We start from the raw sequence: 17,983 nt of genomic DNA on the forward strand, positions 1-17,983 counted from the left end.
ACGTCAGAATAGGTTGGTAGATGGCTCATTCAACGCAGAAGAGTGGATTACATGATGTACAAACTTTAAATCATTAGTAACGGAGGTGTGTGTAAAAAGTTATAAGGCAAATAAAGAATTGGTGTGAATCTCGAATTTACAGTCACAAGTCACATGTAACACCAAAAACCTTAACTTCACAACTCAATATCTTACTCATCACTCATCAGAAGTAGGTCATGTAGGTGTCAGAAATGATCAGTAGCACGTGGGCTATAAGATGCACTTTAGTAATCACAAATTGGAGCACATCTGAAAAAATTTGTAATCTCAAAAATTGGTTTTCAGCTAGTTTACAAGGAAAAAATCACCTGTATTCATCATAAGAAGTGCTGTACATCATATTATTGCGTCATTGATCACTTTTAGCTGTGAAAATTACATCACTTATTAGTAACAAAATCATTACATTGCGTCATCATAGGGTTTTTAGGGAATTTTGGGCGGATTTGATTGGTTTTGAGGCCGTTGACCATTGTAAAAGTTCTAGTACATTGTTATATATACTTTGAGAGGGTTTTGGGACTGTTGTTCCCCTTTTTTCTTTATCATTTACGCCATTATTATTTTGTTTATCATCATAAACTTATTTTAATAGTACCTGGTCACTTAAATACACCCTTTATTACAGCTATAAAGAGAAATTTACTTTAGTATCATAGTCATAAAGACTTATTGGGAATAATATCAATCAGATATTGCTTATTTTCTTTAGTTATCAATTGGGAATAACACTATAGCAGTGTTGATAGTAATACAAAGTGTGCTTTTTGAAGTTTAAATACGTGTGAAGATACATTTCTCTGGTGCCTTATCAGTACTCAATACAACAGAGCTCTTTCTGATTGTGTTGTTTTAGAAGAGCAGTCCTTAGACAACTTCTACTAGTCATTATATTAGTAGATTATCCTCTTCCAGCTCTGTATAACCCTTGTTGGGTTATAAGTTCTACAACGTCAATGCAACTGATCTACAGCACGACCTGGACTCAGCTCACATAAATATCAAGGCACATGAGAGAGTTCTCAGGAAGATTTTAGGGCCCCACAGTAACATTAAAATCGAGGAGCTATACAATTCCGAGTCTGAGGATGAGGATGATGAAAGTCAGGAAACCCCTGATTCATGTGACAATGACTCTCCTTTATCTGATTGAAATGTCATCATACACAAGATCATAACCTCTTATATGTCTAGTTCAATATATCAACGAGTTGTATCTTTCATCATTATCAGAAGTCTTGTCAGTTTTTGCTACTTGGAGTAGATTTTCAACCGGTGTTGTGACTTGTCTCATTTCTTTACTCATTAAGTTCACTTGGATGAGGCGTGCTGTCATTCAGAGGCCAACATTCTATCTCAACTCCCTCCCTTTTTTTGTTACACATGTAAAGTATCATCGAAGAAGTTTGCCTCCTTTGAAGTTGTGAGTGTAAGTCTCATGTCACTCACAACTCCCCCTTCAAACTCATCGGTAACTTTGTTGATATTGTATCGTGAGCTACATAAATCAAATGGTCAAAGTGAACTGTCAAAAGCATCAAGTCACGCTTGATGGACTCAATTTACTCATCAAGATATATCTTCAACTTGCAAGTGATGCAACAGCCCAACTTGCTCAACTGCCCCTCTGCTTATTACTTCAAGTTTGATAGACTTGTTAAATCATATTTATATATAACTTTTATTTGATTTTACATATATCTTTGCTAATAAAGCTCAAGGGAGCGTTTTCAAAATCTTGACTTGTGAACTTTCTTAGTTTCCTTCATATATAAAAACCGTGATCATCCAATAAAAACATTCAATTATTAAGATTAGAACCTTTTTGTATCAAAGCACAAAGAGCTTATGATGATTTGAAAGAAACACAAACTCGGCATGATCATGCCCGAGATCTGGCTTCTTTGATCACTTGAATCACATATATTAGAAATCTTTGATGTGCTATCACGAGGTCATGATCATGTGGTACAACCAGCAGAGCTTGGCGTGCATTGGTAGTAGGTACCCTTTTGGACGCTGGTCAGCTGAATATTGTACCACAGTTTGGTTTCCAAGTTTCTTGCGGTATCCATATGGTATCCACTGGGTACAGAATCGATGAAAGGATCACAAAATATCTCCACGAAAGTAATGAAAGGCTCACAATAGACCGCACTGTCACTTTGGAGACATCACACAAAGGATTGCATAGTAATCATCTATAGCGCATCGCACAACATATTTTTCTCTTTGAACTTGTATATATATTCGAGCTCATCGGATTTGAAAAGATAATTTCACCTTCACTACTACCCCCCACTTGTGCTATCCTCTCCCAATTTTGTTATTCACATAATTAACACTTCTTGTCTAAATTTATGATGCCACCAAAACGCACTACGCTCCTTCCAAGCGCCCGTATTCTCCTGAGTCGAGGTTCTGATCTGCCAGCTCTCACCGCTCCTTCCACTGCTGATGTTCCTGCCACTCATTCTTCTTCTGCTGCTCCTTCCGCTGGTCGCAAGAAAGATCGCAAGAAAGATGTGAAAGGAAGCCATTGAGTCAAGAAAAAAGACCAAATCAGTTCAGCATCAGAACTGGCATCAGAACCTGGTGCGTACCTGTAATCTTGGACGTCCATTCTCACTAAACCACTTACTGACTTTTTTTGGGGGTTCAGCTTCGGAGAATGAAAACATCAACATCAAGCCATTGAAAGCAAATCACAAAAGGACTCGTGAAAGGTTGCTTGAGATGCTTGACGAGCATGTCACAATAAAAAAACCCCGTGTTTCAACCCGGCCGTCTCGTCGAAAGAAGCAAGTTGAGAAACCAACACCAACTGTGACCCGCAATGAAGTTGTATCCACCATCGCCGAATCCTCCAACCAAAATACCGACTTCACTATGTTCAACGACGCGCAACTGACCGACATGCTTGAGACAGTAGGACTAGATACAAATGGTTTTGAACGGAACGATCTATTGAACAATTGCAACTCCTATGCTGAATTAAGTAAGTATTCCTCAAATTTTAATCCAAACACCATTCTTCAAACTCACCTCATTCTTTTGTCCAGTCATTGTTCCCTGTGTATACAGGTAGAGTTTGGTAAAGGGAGGATGTCAAGAAGCTTTGACTGCTCATTTGAAACTCCGGCGGAAAGGCACACTCTTCAACCTATTCACGAGCGTGAGTTTAAACCAATATGTGCATACTTGTTCAGTTGTGTTTGAAAATCAACTACATTTGTTTTATTCATTCAGTGACCGTCCCATCATCTTCAAACCAGCCCATAACATACATCACAAACACCAGTATATCTGAAGCTAGCCCTTCAACCTTGTTCCTTCCCAGCCTGGAGCACCGCCGTTTGTTATTTCCTCGACCAAAGCCAACAATTCTCTCATGCACTCTATCTCCTCCAAAACAAACTAGAGACAAGGGAAAGGCTAAAGAGAAGTTATCAACTCCATCAATTTCTGATTGGCACCCGGAAGAAGAAGATGCAAACAACTCCAATACTGATAGCAGTCACATGGATGAGGTGGATGATGACCTTCCCTTGCCTCCAACCTTTCAGAAAACCACTTCATCTACTCATTTACCTCAAGAGAACAACACAAATGACTCGTGAGTAAAATATTTGCATCAAAAGATCATCAAAACATGGATTGTTGAGCAAAACTCGCTTTTGACAATATCATCACTTTGTACGCTACAACATCCAACTCACAAATTTCTACCAGTCCCAACCGTACACCATTAGATCTCCATACACTTCATATACTTCTCATTCAAAGTAACAAGAAGGTTGAAGCACTTGAGAAAGATTTGAAAGATTTGATGCAATTCGTACACAAGCAGGCTGGAGCGACTGGCGGACAGAGTACTCCACAATCAAAACATCGTGGTGGACGAACTGCAGTAAGTTCTTTGTCTACATATTGCACAACTTATAGCCCATATCAACAATCTGATTGCTTCATATTACCCAAAATTGTAGGATTGAGTTCGATTTCATATGGATACTTTGATTGGTGTTCCGGTTGGCTCAAAACTTCCGTCTGCAGTAACAGAATCATTGGAAGAATCTTCTACCACCAGTACAAACAACGTTTTTGATCCCTGCTTTCCATACAAATACGCACCAGGGCATACGGACACAACCCCCCAACAACTTCAGATAATGCACCAAATGCTTGAAGCCGCCGGTATTCAAAGTTTCCGCCCGGATTTCAGGAAGCCAGCGTCATCAAATGAAAACAAATGGCTTTGGAATGTCTGCTTGAAGATATTCAACAAGCTGGTCGAATGTGGCAAGTATAATGGTGTCGCTGTTGGTGGATCAAATGACACGTTTATCAAGAAGTGTATGGATACATATGTTCAATCACTATCTAAGCGGTACATTCATTTTCTCTATCTGTTTCAATCTTCCGACTTTGAAGCAATTGATCTATCCCTCCAACGTGAATTTTTGAATTTGTAGATACCGTTTGCAATCGTGGGATGCTGAACGATTGGAGAAGTCGCAGAGAAAAGTACGACAAGGTTCCAGACTCCGTCAGGTGAGATTTTATTGGCTTCTAAACCTATTTTTACTTCAGAATATGGACTGATCTGTGTTATGTGTCCTGTCTGCATTGAAATAAAGCTTAAGAGATTGAGAGATAGAGCAGTATTCTCGACCCCAAATCAAATGTTCAAGCTTTCCAGAATATTGGAAAATGCTTGCAGCGATGATGAGACAGATCTCGAAGGACCTAGTGAGGAGCAACCAGATAAAGGAACCACTTCCTTGGTCCGCATTCTTGAATGGCGTAGTGAAAAACTACAGTATGTTTGTATTCTCTTGGACGAGTACATGGAGCAAAGGAAGGCAAGTATCCCGAAGTCCCATGGGAAGTCAAGTGGTTGCCCCCCTCGCACTCGAATCCGTCGACAAAATGCACCCATCAGCAAGCTATCAGTCCCAGTTGGACTCCCAGTTGACTGCTATCGCTCAAGTTGGCTTCAGCGTTTGCAACGTGAAGAACCACTGTCATATAGTCATCTAGAAGTTGACTCAGTGCCTGTTTTAGATGAACTTGTCCGCATTTTAGAAAGGCTTTGAATTTATATATATTTATTTTGGGTGAGGTTTGAATTCACTTTTGAGTTACTGTTCTCAATGTTGTATTGTTTTCTTGGATCAAAGCTAGTGGTTGTGCTACATAATCTGTGTTATCTTTGAATTACTTGATGTGTGCTGGGCATACAAATTGAAATCCGTGGATCTTTTCAGTGCGCATGCAATGTATTGGATGTATTGAGATATGAGGATCAAGTATACTATCATAAACCCATGAGCAGATTATAGTTCAGCTTGACTTTATCCCAAATATGCCTTCAAAGCATATTTGATATCTGACTGATGCTCAGTATGTGCACTGAAGGTTCTACTGCAGGGGTATGCATTGTGCCATGTATGCAGGAATAAGGGAAGGAGCCTCTCTGTAACACCTATTTTACCTTTTGATTGCAGGAGTTTAGAAAATTCAAGAAATTTTCTATGTGAAAATGTTTTTCTAAACTCCATGGTAAATTTTCATTTTGGCGTAGTGTTTCAAGGTTAAGAATCTGTTGTATGGAACAACATTGTGATTATCGTAGTTGTAAGACTCGGGTAGGAGTCTTCACTGAAGGGTGGCACAACGGGAGCTAAAGCTCCAAGGTTAATTCTATAACCCAACTATATTCCCAAAATAGACAACTAGCTCCATCCGAAGAGTATTCGGTCAAGAAGAGTAACACATCAGATACGCTCTACAAGATAAAAGAGAAAAGAGACAGAGAGAAATGAATATAAGATAAAGGCTCACCTAGCTCCATCCGAAGAGTATTCGGTGAAGAAGAGTCTTCATGGAGCTAGGGCGTCTCTGACTACAAGTAATCCAACTACCCGTCTACAACCATACATCTAAGCCATACCTCTACATGTAACACCTTACATCCCTCCCCTCCTATGAAAAAGAATTTTGTAACTACTCATCCTCTATGATAATCTGACCCATTCTAAAAAATTTAACCGAAGAAAGAAAGAGAAAATTGAAAAAAAATGGCATGACTCGCCCTTGAAAAGTTGACCATGACTCGTCCCAATGCAATGAAAGTTTGTTGAATAACGTGAAAGTAATTGATTTTGTCGTAAAGATTAAAATAAGAAAAAAAAATGAATTCAAAAGGAAATGAAAAAATTGAAAAGAATAAAAAAAAGAAACCTAAATATTATCCATCATGTTTACCCATTTGAAGATGTTGTTGATTAATTCGTACTTATAAAAATGATATGAAAATAATAAAACTTGAGGAATCTTGAAGATCTTGCAGTACATGTTGCAGTTTTGATGTTCGTTTGCTTGAATTGAACCTGTTATGAATAAAACATGCCATACGCCCAGTTCGGTGCTCACATGTGTGGCCAAGGTAATGTTTTATACACAATTTATTGGCGTAGTTGCCCGGCGGTGCATACTTATGGGAGGAACTTACTTTGATACCTCTGTATCGCACTCCTCCTCCCTCCAATGGTACCTCTTCAGCTTCGATATGTGAAAGACGTCGTGGGATTTATCATTGTTGTTAAGCTTCAGTCGGAAATTGCGGCCGCCATTCAGGGCTTCCTTGACTTCGTAGGGACCGTCATAGCGGGGTCGTAGTTTTGATGTTGGTCTACCGTTCCCACCAACTACTTGCTGTTGATCCTTGCTATCGATTAGTACCCAGTCACCCACCTCCAGTACTTCACCGTTAGCGTGTCGATTTTTATAGTGTACTGCTTGGGTGATCCTACTGGTCCATAATTTGTCACGGTACTGCGCCCAAGCTGCTTGTCGATCCTCAATCCATTTTGATGTGTCTGAGCCCACCGATTGTAAGTTTCCTGTAACTGGGAACAGTCGAGGCTTGCGGCCAAAAACAAACTCGAAGGGTGAGACGCCCGTGGCGACGTTCAATGCACTGTTGATAGCAAACTCGACTGAGGGTAATGAGGTAAGCCAGCGTCCGTGCCGACTGGTGACCATTTGTCGTAAGATTTGGACAATTGTTTTGTTTGATTTTTCGCTTCGTCCGTCTGCCTGTGGGTGGTAAGCTGTTGTGAGGTTGACTTTGATTTTCATCAATGAATTGAGTTCTTGCCAAAATCGCGATGTCCAGGCTTTGTCCCTGTCGCCTATCATACTCCTTGGTGCGCCAAATATTGCTAACCAGGAACCAAAAAGACGCTGGGCTGTTTGTTCTGCAGTATCTGTTTGACGTGTTGGAATAGCACACACAAAGCCTGTCAGTCGACACGTGCACGAGAGGATCATATCGTATCCTCTGACCTTTGGAAAGGGACCAATGAAGTCAAGACATATGTCGTCCATTGGTAAGCGTGGCACGTCGGTAGCTTGTAGTCTCCCTGAAGGCAGTGTCGTACGGCTTTTAGATCTCTGACAGCTATCGCATGTTGATATTAATGATTTGACGTCGTTTGCCATCTCAGGCCAGAAGAATTGCCCACGTACTTGCGCTAGAGTCTTCAGAGTGCCTAGATGTCCCAAAGCCAAATGAGTTCGTTCAATAAGTTGTCTACGTAACCCTCTGACTTCGGGGATCACTAGTCTGCCGTCAATGAACATCAGATTCTCACGCCATTCAGTGCCTTCTCGTAACGGTAATGTTTTGTTGACGCGTTTGCAGAAGTTGTCGGTTTCATAGCCAGCTTTGATCGTGTTTAAGGTTGTCTCATCCAATGATCCGTCCATTTGTAACACGGCTACTTCATCTGCTCTGTATAGTGCATCTGCCACAGAGTTCTCTTCACCCTTGATGTAATTGAAGTCGAGGTCAAATTGAGATAGTGTTTCAAGCCATCTTGCTTGTCTCCAGCTAATGTTTTGTTGCGTCAATAGATGCGTGAGGGAGTGATGATCAGACATGACATTGATCTTCATGCCCAAGAGTAATAATTTCCACTTCTGTAACGCATTCACAACCGCCAATAATTCCTGCTCGTGTACCGGATAGTTACGTTCAGCAGGCGTCATTGTTCTGCTTTCGTATGCGATGGGTGAAGAGGTGTCCCATTTAGCGCCTTGAAACAAGGCTGCTCCTAAGCCATGACCACTGGCATCTGTGAATAACCAGAGTGGATCATCAGTTTCGTAATCAAGTTGTTTGAGGACTGGAAGCGTAGTGATTATTCGTTTGATGTTTTGGAATGCGTCTTCCTCCTTTGATCCCCACTGGAATGGTTCGTTCTTTCGTTTCGTACTTGTCAGAGGAGAAAGAGTGCCCACATAATGAGATAATCCGTCAATAAATTTTTTCAGGAATTGCACAGTGCCTAAGAATTTGAGCAACTGCTTCTGCGTTGATGGTGTCTTCCATTTTGCTAATTTCTTGACTTTGGCGTCATCTGGGCATACTCCATCTCCGCTGATCTCATGTCCTAAGAAGTTTATTTTGGTTCTGAAAAGTTTTCTCTTTGACGGTGAACAGTATAGTTTTGCGGCTTGTAATCGTCGTAAAACTTCCCTTACATGCAACTCGTGTTCTTCAACTGTCTTAGAGAAAACTACCACGTCATCAATATACACAACACAATATGTGCCAATGATGTCGCCTAGCGCTTCTTCTACACGACTTTGATGTGTTGCAGGTCCATTTGTCAGGCCCATTGCCATGACTGTCCACTCGAAGAGTCCAAATGGAGTCTTAACTGCTGTCAGTGGTATATCCTCCTCACGCATTCGAGTTTGAAAGAATGAATTGATTTGATCGATTATTGAAAATATTTTCCCCGTACTCACTAGCCTAACTGACTCATCAACATTAGGGAGTGGACTTCTATCTTTTACCGTGTATTTGTTTAAAGTTCTATAATCACACACCCACCTTGGCAATGCGTTAGGATCCTTCTTTGGAATGATCATTGAAGGTGACGCGTATTGACTGGTTGATTTTCGAATTCTTCCTGCCTTTAGGTGTTGCTGAATGAGTTTATTCCACGCAGGTAAGTACTTCTGCGGATAGTTATATTGTTTTTCATTGATTGTCACATTTGAGTCTGTCAAAACAATCTTGTGTCTGACTTTTGAGGAAGCATTCTGCCCTTCAGGCGGAATAAAATCATCCTGTTCATCATCATCGACAGCCGGCAATTCATCAGGAAACAAGTTTGAAAATTCACGCAATACTTGCTCTTCTCGGGCGGACAGGTCTCGGCTTTTCTCAACTCTTTCAAGATTTTGAATAACACATGATATCATTGATTTGGTCATTGCATTAGTAATTTCGTTCTTTGTAGTTTCTTCCAATAGGACTGTCTTGGTAGGTACATGTGTCACAGAACGGTTATGCAAGGAGACATCTAAGTGAAATTTAGTGAGGAAAGGTGTACCAAGAATCACGTCGTATGAGGTGCCCAATGGTGCAATCTTGAAGAACGTTGACCCAAAGCGCAACTTTGGATCATCGGAACTGACATTAGCAAAAGAAAACTCCTTGATGACATAAGGTGTGGTGTTGGTAGAAATCGCAAGGCTCACTTCGACAGGTGACACCAGCTTTCTACGAGGTATTTTTGCACGATTTGCTGTTGCTTCCGACATCAAGTTGGCTTCGGCTGCTGAGTCAATGAGCGCACGGAGAGGGGTACCATTAATCATCAATCGCAGGATGATGGACTTAGTGCGAGACTGATCTTCTACGCACCCTGAAGCTTCTTCTTCCATGTGTGCAATCAAGATTCGGTCCGCTTCTTCGTAACGCGCAATCTCTTTGTCAGATAGATCTGGGGCGACAGGGGTTGATTTGAATTGTTCCATGGCTCTGACTGGTAATTGTGTAGTCGGTCGTCCGGCAGGCTTTTGTGTGGGTGCTCCCGCTGGACCGCTGGATCTTGCGGTTGTCGAAGCATAGGTGGTGGCGTTAGTTGTACGACATTGAGGACGCGGTCCTGGGTCAAATACACTCAGTGGAGGTAGAACAATGTACGGTCCCTTGATTAGACCTTGGCAGTGGGGGTTGCCACACTTGGTACGACACGCTGAGCATATTCCTAGGTGTCTCAAGTATTGATGGTAATGCCAAGCGGAGTCCGCCCTTTCGTCAGTAGTGCGTCGGTCGTTGGTCCAGGTTGATTGTCGTGGTTGAGCATAAGAACGCGGGTTACTGGAGTGATTCGACATCGTGACTTGGTTCGGAGTGACTTTGGGAACCAAATTACTGGCTTGTAATAATGCCCAGATGTCTGACGCGGCTGCTATGAAATCAAGCCATTTGAATCGTTCGACCTTCAACAATCGTCGGTCCGTCACCCAGCGTTGAAATACATCTGGTGTTCCCCACACTACGTACTCTGCCAAACCTTTGACTGAGATTGAGCTCTCTATTTCAATTAGACTATAAAGATCTCGGGCCCGATTTGCATAGGTCTTGAAGTCTTCTTGAGGCTTGATCTTGAGCTGTCGGATTGATTGCTCCGTGTCGTATAGCCAGGTTGTTGGTAAGGTTTCGACCGCTAACGCATGCATGATCTCCCCCCAGGTCATCTCACTTAGTTCTGATTCCATACTCCGAAGCCAGTTACCTGCTCTTGGTTCAACTATGATACTGCCTAATAAAATAAGCCGTTCCTTCACGTCGTCGAGCCTCTTCAATCTGAAGAATTGCTCTACCAGTCGTCGCCAGTTGAATAGAGCTGTCGGGTCTTCAACTGGGCCTGTGAACTTCGGTGCGTCTGACAGTTTGATGTCACAAGCTCGCACTGGCTTGTCGGACTGGATAGTGGTGTCGATGAGAGGTCCCATTGGCGATCGAGTCGGTGCAGTTGTCAACGGCGCCACTGCCTCCATGAACGAGACTCGGTGTGGCTCCAAACCAGGTGGTCCTAGGGATTGTTGGCTCCAAGCTGTTGTGTTTGTCTGAGCAGTCGCTGGTGGAGGGTCTGGGACGTCGTCAGAGAGGTAATCGACTTGGCCACCAGGAGAGGGCGTCAAATGCGTGGTTTCGGCTGGCGCCACGGTAGTGATGGAGGTCGTCGGTGCTAGCGGCGTGCTTTGAGCATTGCTCATGACATTTCTTGGTCCCAAGGGCGTAGGAGTTCCCGAGTCCTTGTATCGATTGAAAGGGTTGGAACCACCTACTGTACCACCCGATCCTCCATTCCTATCGTCTGCTGTCATCGTCGCGTCGTACGTAGAAAGGAGACGCGACATAGAGGCTTCTAGCGCCAAGATTCGCGACCGATCCGCTTGTAGAGTCGAGACTTCAGCTTGTAATTTTGCAATAAGCTCGTCCTTCGTACAATCCTGCTCCTTACTCTTGCCTTTACCACTGTCTGATTCACCTCCTTCCATTCTTGATGGTTGTTGTGGCGTGAAAATAAAACTACCAGGGGGCTGTGGTGTTAAGTCAAGTCTGGAGTTGAAGAATTCCTGCACAATTCGCGCGTCTTCTGGTATGGTTTTGTCGTTTGGATCTGGTAAGGTAATGGTTGGTAAAGTGTTGACTGGTGTAGCTTGGATTGTATAATTCGTTTCAGGTGTGTCAAGAGGGACTTCTAGTCTATAGTTGTAGCGAGGGGCTGGCGGTGCGGCTGGGCTTTCGATGGCAGATTGGCGTTGGCGTTGACGTTTTAAAATTATCTCCGGGTCACTTGTGAAATTTGCTGGTAAGTCAAACCCCATGAAGCGTTGGTTGTCAATTGATTCGTGAGAGTTCTCACGGTTGTCGTCTTACTTCTTGTCGATCAATTCTGGTTTTTTGGCGAGAAAGATTTGAAAAAAATTGAAAAAAAGGAATCTGATTCGTTGGGTTGAAAGGAATAATTGGAAAATTGATATGATGTTATAGAATTAAAAAGTGTAAGACTCGGGTAGGAGTCTTCACTGAAGGGTGGCACGACGGGAGCTAAAGCTCCAAGGTTAATTCTATAACCCAACTATATTCCCAAAATAGACAACTAGCTCCATCCGAAGAGTATTCGGTCAAGAAGAGTAACACATCAGATACGCTCTACAAGATAAAAGAGAAAAGAGACAGAGAGAAATGAATATAAGATAAAGGCTCACCTAGCTCCATCCGAAGAGTATTCGGTGAAGAAGAGTCTTCATGGAGCTAGGGTGTCTCTGACTACAAGTAATCCAACTACCCGTCTACAACCATACATCTAAGCCATACCTCTACATGTAACACCTTACAGTAGTAATCCACACCTTTAATGAAGTGGCACTGGTTGTTTGGTCTCTTATAGGTAGGATAAGCATCCTTGGCGAGTTCGGTCATCTCGCAAAACGGATGTGGATATCCAAGTCAACATTCGGAACCAGTCCAGCATTTGAAATTCTCACATGGCCCATGTACAGTCAAACCCGCGCACATGCATACCCGCGCACATGCATAACCAGCCAAAATGCATAAGTTTTGGTTTCCACCCAGCTGGTGCGGGCCAATTTTGTCATCAATTGCATAATTATGTCAAAAACCATAATGCATACTTCTTTTCAAGTCCCCAAAGTCATAATGCATGCCCACAAAGCGCCCCAGGATGTTTTTTTTTTCCATTGAACTCTGATCGAATCCTTTGCAAGTAGGATTTTGGCAACATCAGGCAGCAATGAGCCCTCTATGGGGTCAAACCGACCCCTAGTGGTGTTTTTTTCTGTGTCGAAAAAATATCTTGTCCTTGTAACCGCGCAAAATACAAACATACTATTGCATAAACTTATACAAATATGCATTATGGGGGTGCATGCCTATTTGCATAACCTGCGATAATGCATAGCAAAAATTGTCTCCCCAATTTATGCATTAGCGCGGGTTTGACTGTAACATGAATGTTGTCACTAAGTCAAATAAGTGGGCTTCTGTTGCTGGACCGGGAAGCTGTGCTGATATTAAACAATCAATTTGGTCGGGGGTTGTTGGTTTGCTTGCAGGGTCCAAACAAGAATTGCATGAACATGAGGTAATCCTTGCTTTTGAAATTCCACAGTATAGACGTAAGCTAAACACTTTCCAAAAGGCTCTTGCTTGATGACATTGTCAAGTAATGAATGAAACTTTGCGTGGAAAACACGGGCTGCTAAGTCTGGTCGATCCTTGGGAAGTTGGCCAGGTTCAAGAGATTCCAAGATTTCTGTCCATTTTGGATCAGCTGTCATGGTCAGGAACAGGCTAGGATGCCCAAATTCAGCTACTAAACTCATAGCATCTTGATAAAGTTGCTGCATGTGTTGAGGACTGCCAATGAAAGTTGAAGGCAGTATCACTTGTTGTCCAACAACTTTGTCCTCCATCTCGTTGTTAAGGGCTTCAACCACCCCAGTGTACAATTTGGCACGGAGCTCTTTTCGGTGAAATCTGATAAATTGAAGGCAGGAGTGTTTGACACAGACATACATATCTACAGCAAATTCTTGGAAAAGCTGGCCTGACAATAAAATAATGGAGAAAGAATACCTATGGAAAAGCAAGTAAGTGAACCATTCCAAGTTTGTGACTTGGCCATCAGGTCCTAATTTAGTATCAAAGTATCATTGTCAGTTGTATTTGTGAGTCTACATTTTAAACCAAAATGACGTACTTGCCGCAGTGGGATTTGAGAAATTTTCCTGCCATGTCTGTGATCCGTATGGGAACAATAATGGGTACCTCAGCGCAAAATATGCTGTGTGTAGTTCTGAAATACGTTGTTTGTCGCCAGTTTGGTGTTGCAGTACAATATCTTGTTGTCAAGCACCAATTTGTCCGTCTCCTTCAGGGATGGCGGCAAATTCATTCACAGTTGGGTGGTTGTAGCGCCGGTGATCAGCACCGGGGGCAGTTGTTGTGTTAGTTTGTAGAGATCAAGTGTCACCATTGTTACATATTGCAGCTGCGCTTCAAAATACTTGAGCATACGGGTTGTATAAGTCCATGAAGCGTTGGAATAACTTCAAGATTTGAGGATTGAGCTGATGGTTGAAGTGTTGATTGCAAGCGTGGGCTTTGGCTTTGCCACCACCTTGGTAAACAAAAATTTGAGCAAATCCCGGGTTATTTCCGGGTGAAGGCATTAAAGAACCAATAATGTGCAACAACTGGCCAAAGATTCTGAAGATATAGACTCCACGTTGGCCCATGACTGATTGGTCAATTGTTGCGCCAAGCAATGTGGAAGACATTGCGTTATTATATTTCTGGATTTGAGTTTGGAACTCAATAGCAACTGAACCGCAGGCCTCATTAGTCCCAATTTGCCTTAAGATCACTTCAGCACTCACTATCATTTTACTCAGTTAGGAGCGCATGGTAAAATGGTGGAATATCTTGACCAACATCTTCAGCAAAATAACGGAGAGGCATCTCAACCGCCCTGTGTTGGCAGCAATTGGCATAGGTAGACCTTAGCCAATTCACGTTCTTTACCCTTCTCTTGACTCTCCACCTGAGTGCACCACAGGCGGAGCATTGGTCTTCCAGTTGTCCTATGTCATGCAGGATCTTGAGTTCGAAGCGAGTGCGTAGATTGATCTCACTACCTTGAATCTCAGTTCTAATTGCTGGACCCTTACGAGTTCTGTAAATGGACATCTGGCAAATTAGAAATCAAATGGTCAACTTGTGAAATTAGCTGAATTATCAATTTCGATGTGTTTTGAAGTTGACTTTACCTTAGTCCCTGTGGATTGCCTACCAGATTAACCAAGGAGGTTCTGCTTTGATGTAATTCAAGCTGCAGTCAGTATGTTGGTCTATTTCAGACCATCAAAGTGGTTTACTTACCTTCAAGTCTTGATAGTGGATCACGGCCAGTCTTTGTTATTGTACGGGCAGTCCTTAAGTTCCTAGAAACCTCAATAAACAGTGTCAAATTATCAGTTGTGGAGCAGCCCTAATTTCAAGAATGCTCAAAATTTGAAACAAACGATGCTACCGGGACTCACCTAAACTCACCAATATTGTAATATGTATATCCTTTGTGTCATACTCCATCTTTTGAAGTTCTCAAACAGTGTTTGTTCCTGCCTCATTAGCACAAAAAGTGAGAACTGATCCTCCAGGGTGCCTTTGTTATTGTACTTGATACTTTCAGTCCCGCACTTTTGTGTTACTTCAAAATCTAAAGCTTGGATGCAGCAAAAGAAATTGTTCAAAGCCAACAGATATCAAGCAGAGATTCAAGAATCATGGGGCAGCTTGTACTTAGAAATACTCTGACAGTTGTGTCAATCAACAAGTTGTCTTCTGGATTCCACTTTCATCTTGACGGTTGGTACAGATTGGACTGGGAGTTCCAGTCTAAGAATTTAAAACAACTTTCTCCGTGTACCAATACAGAAAACCAAATTGCTTATATTCATATCTGAACACTTGTGAGATTTGCCAAATTTGGGTACTTCAGTAGCTCTTCAGTACACACATGTAAATTGCTCTGTTTTACGGAGTGAATTGATCATAGGTGCTGAAGGAGTTAGAGGAGTATACTGGTGAATCACCACATCTTGTGGAAAAGCTTTGTCTGTGCACTACTTCAGTCCACCTGTGTGTACTGAAAAGCACCGAGTGTATTGGATGATACTGACACCTGTATCATTCTATGTCATTGTAAAACCGCCCTTTAGAATTTGTTAGTAAGATAGGTGGTTCTAAGGTGACCTAGAAATATCACTAAGTCCCCCTCCTCCCAGGGGGGGCCTTGCCCCCCCTACCGCACCAAAGGTAAATCTTACTACTTGAGCAAGAATCTTACTACTCAAATAAAATTCTTACTACTTGAGTAAAATTATTACTACTGGAATCAAATCCTTACTACTTGAGTAAAATTATTACTACTGGAATAAAATTCTTACTACTCAAGTAAAATTATTACTCCTGGAATAAAAGTCTTACTACTCGAGTAAAATTCTTACTACTGGAATAAGATTCTTACTACTCGAGTAAAAATCTCACAACTCAATCAAAAAACTCACTACTTCATGGGAAATCTTACTACTTGAGTAAAAACCTTACTTCCCAAGCACCAATGTTACTACACAAGTAAGAATACTACTACTCGAGCAAACATCCTACTACCCAAGTCACTAATTTCACTACGCAAGTGAGAAGTTACGACTTCAGCACAAAAAATTACAAACCCCTCACCGAATTTACTACCCAAGGACAAGTGTTTACTACTTAAGTAAGAATATTACTACTACATTCACATTCTCACTATCTTGACTTCAATACCTCTTCACCGCCCTACCAACATTCACACTCAACCAAAAGTCACAATCTAAACATCCAATTCTCACTACTTGAGTATATCACAACGAAAACCCACTCCACCAGCTATCCCTGCCTACTAAATTTTCCAACTAGTCCACTAAATGGACCCAAGCAACGACGAGTATGTTTTTCCAGTACCTGGTATCATCAAAATTTATCACAAAGATTGAAGGAGGATGGACAAATATGTGTCAGACTTTCCAGCTACGCACCACGGATATCGAATGTGGATTGGTAACTCACAAAAGAAGAGCAGTGCAGTATCACACTACGAATGCTACCGCTCAGGCTATCCCTCTGGTCGATCTGCTCTCATAGGAACAACAAAATCAGCTCGTATTGGATATCCCTTCAAACTAGACACCCGATATCTTTATCATTCATCATCATGGATCCTCATTCATACTCACCTCGGTCACAATCACCTGCCCGATCCCCAAGTCAAACCTCACAAGAAGCATAAAGACCCCAATGCTGGACCCATTCTAGCCCCAGGAGTTGTTCTTGATGAGGACACAGGATCAACTTCGCTTGAACCAGCAAATGTAATAACACAGTAAGCAATTTAACATTTCGCTGGATCAAACAAAATGATAAGAAACAAACTTACAACCTTGACCCTACCTTTATGTTCAATAGTATGAATTCAAAGATTGAAACCCACATGACACCTGAAGGAGCCAAACCACTGACAACCACAACCAAATTGTAAGTAAATCAATCACAATTTCAGAAAAATAAGGAAAAAAACTTACATCCTTGATTTTTACCTTGATGTTCACCAGTCTGAAAACGCAAGTCCAACCTACCTTAACAGCAGTCAGTCATCTTCAATGTATTTATCTGTTAATCCAATACAAAACCCACCTTTAGAATCGACTCTAATTCTTATCTTCCATTCATTTCAGACACCACGTGGCACCACTCATCCATTGATCAATGAAAACATCAGACAGCCCGACCAAGATCTTGGGCCATTGTCCAAAACTCTTAAATGTACTCCACCTCGACACCGGTACTATGACATTGAAGCCAAACTCAACACGCTTGACTCTCTTGAATCGACACTTTCAATGCTCCGGGCCCAACTCTGCGCTATGGCGCCACATCGACGACAGGCAGTTCTAACAAAACTCCACACCATCATCCGTAATGAAGGCATGATAAACGATGAATGCAAATTACCTACGGCATTCCTGCCAGAACCCCCTGCGCCGGTACGTAGAAATACCTTCAATGTCCAAACAAAGATAACAAACTGGCAAACTGAACTTTCCATTTCAAACACATGTAGACTCTGTTTCACGATTCAGTAAATGACACCTTGATCACACCTCACACCTCACCAGCACGAGCCCTTCAAGAGCTTTCAGTAAGCATTGATTCAAGTGGAATCTATGTGTGCTTCACTGATGATACTCTCATCCCCTCACTGGAATGTACGTAGGTCGAGACGCTGTTTGAACAGTTGTGTGGACCATCCGAAGTTACAACCTCAACATTCAATTATGAAGACCTCATTGTATCCCAGCCCGTACATGAGGCACAGCCAACGGTCAATAGTACACCTGACGACTCACCAACACATCCTTCACCTCCAAAGATTACACTCCACAGCAAAACCCAAGACCCACACAAAAAACAGCCTGCACATCTTGAATTAGTAGCATCAGT

The 17,983-nt window shown here is 42.1% G+C and overlaps 2 protein-coding genes across 2 annotated transcripts; one reads left to right on the forward strand and one right to left on the reverse strand.

Moving 5' to 3' along the window:
* Positions 1 to 14,405: 14,405 nt before the first annotated feature.
* On the reverse strand, positions 14,406 to 15,034 carry MELLADRAFT_105984 (uncharacterized protein; the record flags this gene model as incomplete). Its single annotated transcript, XM_007409256.1, has 5 exons — positions 14,406 to 14,414; positions 14,468 to 14,618; positions 14,713 to 14,731; positions 14,825 to 14,933; positions 14,996 to 15,034. 5 exons carry the CDS (start codon positions 15,032 to 15,034, stop codon positions 14,406 to 14,408), a joined length of 327 nt encoding a protein of 108 aa, XP_007409318.1.
* Positions 15,035 to 16,485: 1,451 nt separating this feature from the next.
* Positions 16,486 to 17,773, forward strand: MELLADRAFT_105985 (uncharacterized protein; the record flags this gene model as incomplete). Its single annotated transcript, XM_007409245.1, has 6 exons — positions 16,486 to 16,865; positions 16,949 to 17,017; positions 17,095 to 17,128; positions 17,218 to 17,526; positions 17,604 to 17,697; positions 17,757 to 17,773. The coding sequence occupies 6 exons, from the start codon at positions 16,486 to 16,488 to the stop codon at positions 17,771 to 17,773; spliced, it is 903 nt and encodes a 300-aa protein (XP_007409307.1).
* Between the last annotated feature and the right edge of the window lie 210 nt (positions 17,774 to 17,983).

Source organism: Melampsora larici-populina, assembly GCF_000204055.1.
Source record: "Melampsora larici-populina 98AG31 unplaced genomic scaffold MELLAscaffold_15, whole genome shotgun sequence".
NCBI classification, from domain to species: domain Eukaryota; kingdom Fungi; phylum Basidiomycota; class Pucciniomycetes; order Pucciniales; family Melampsoraceae; genus Melampsora; species Melampsora laricis-populina.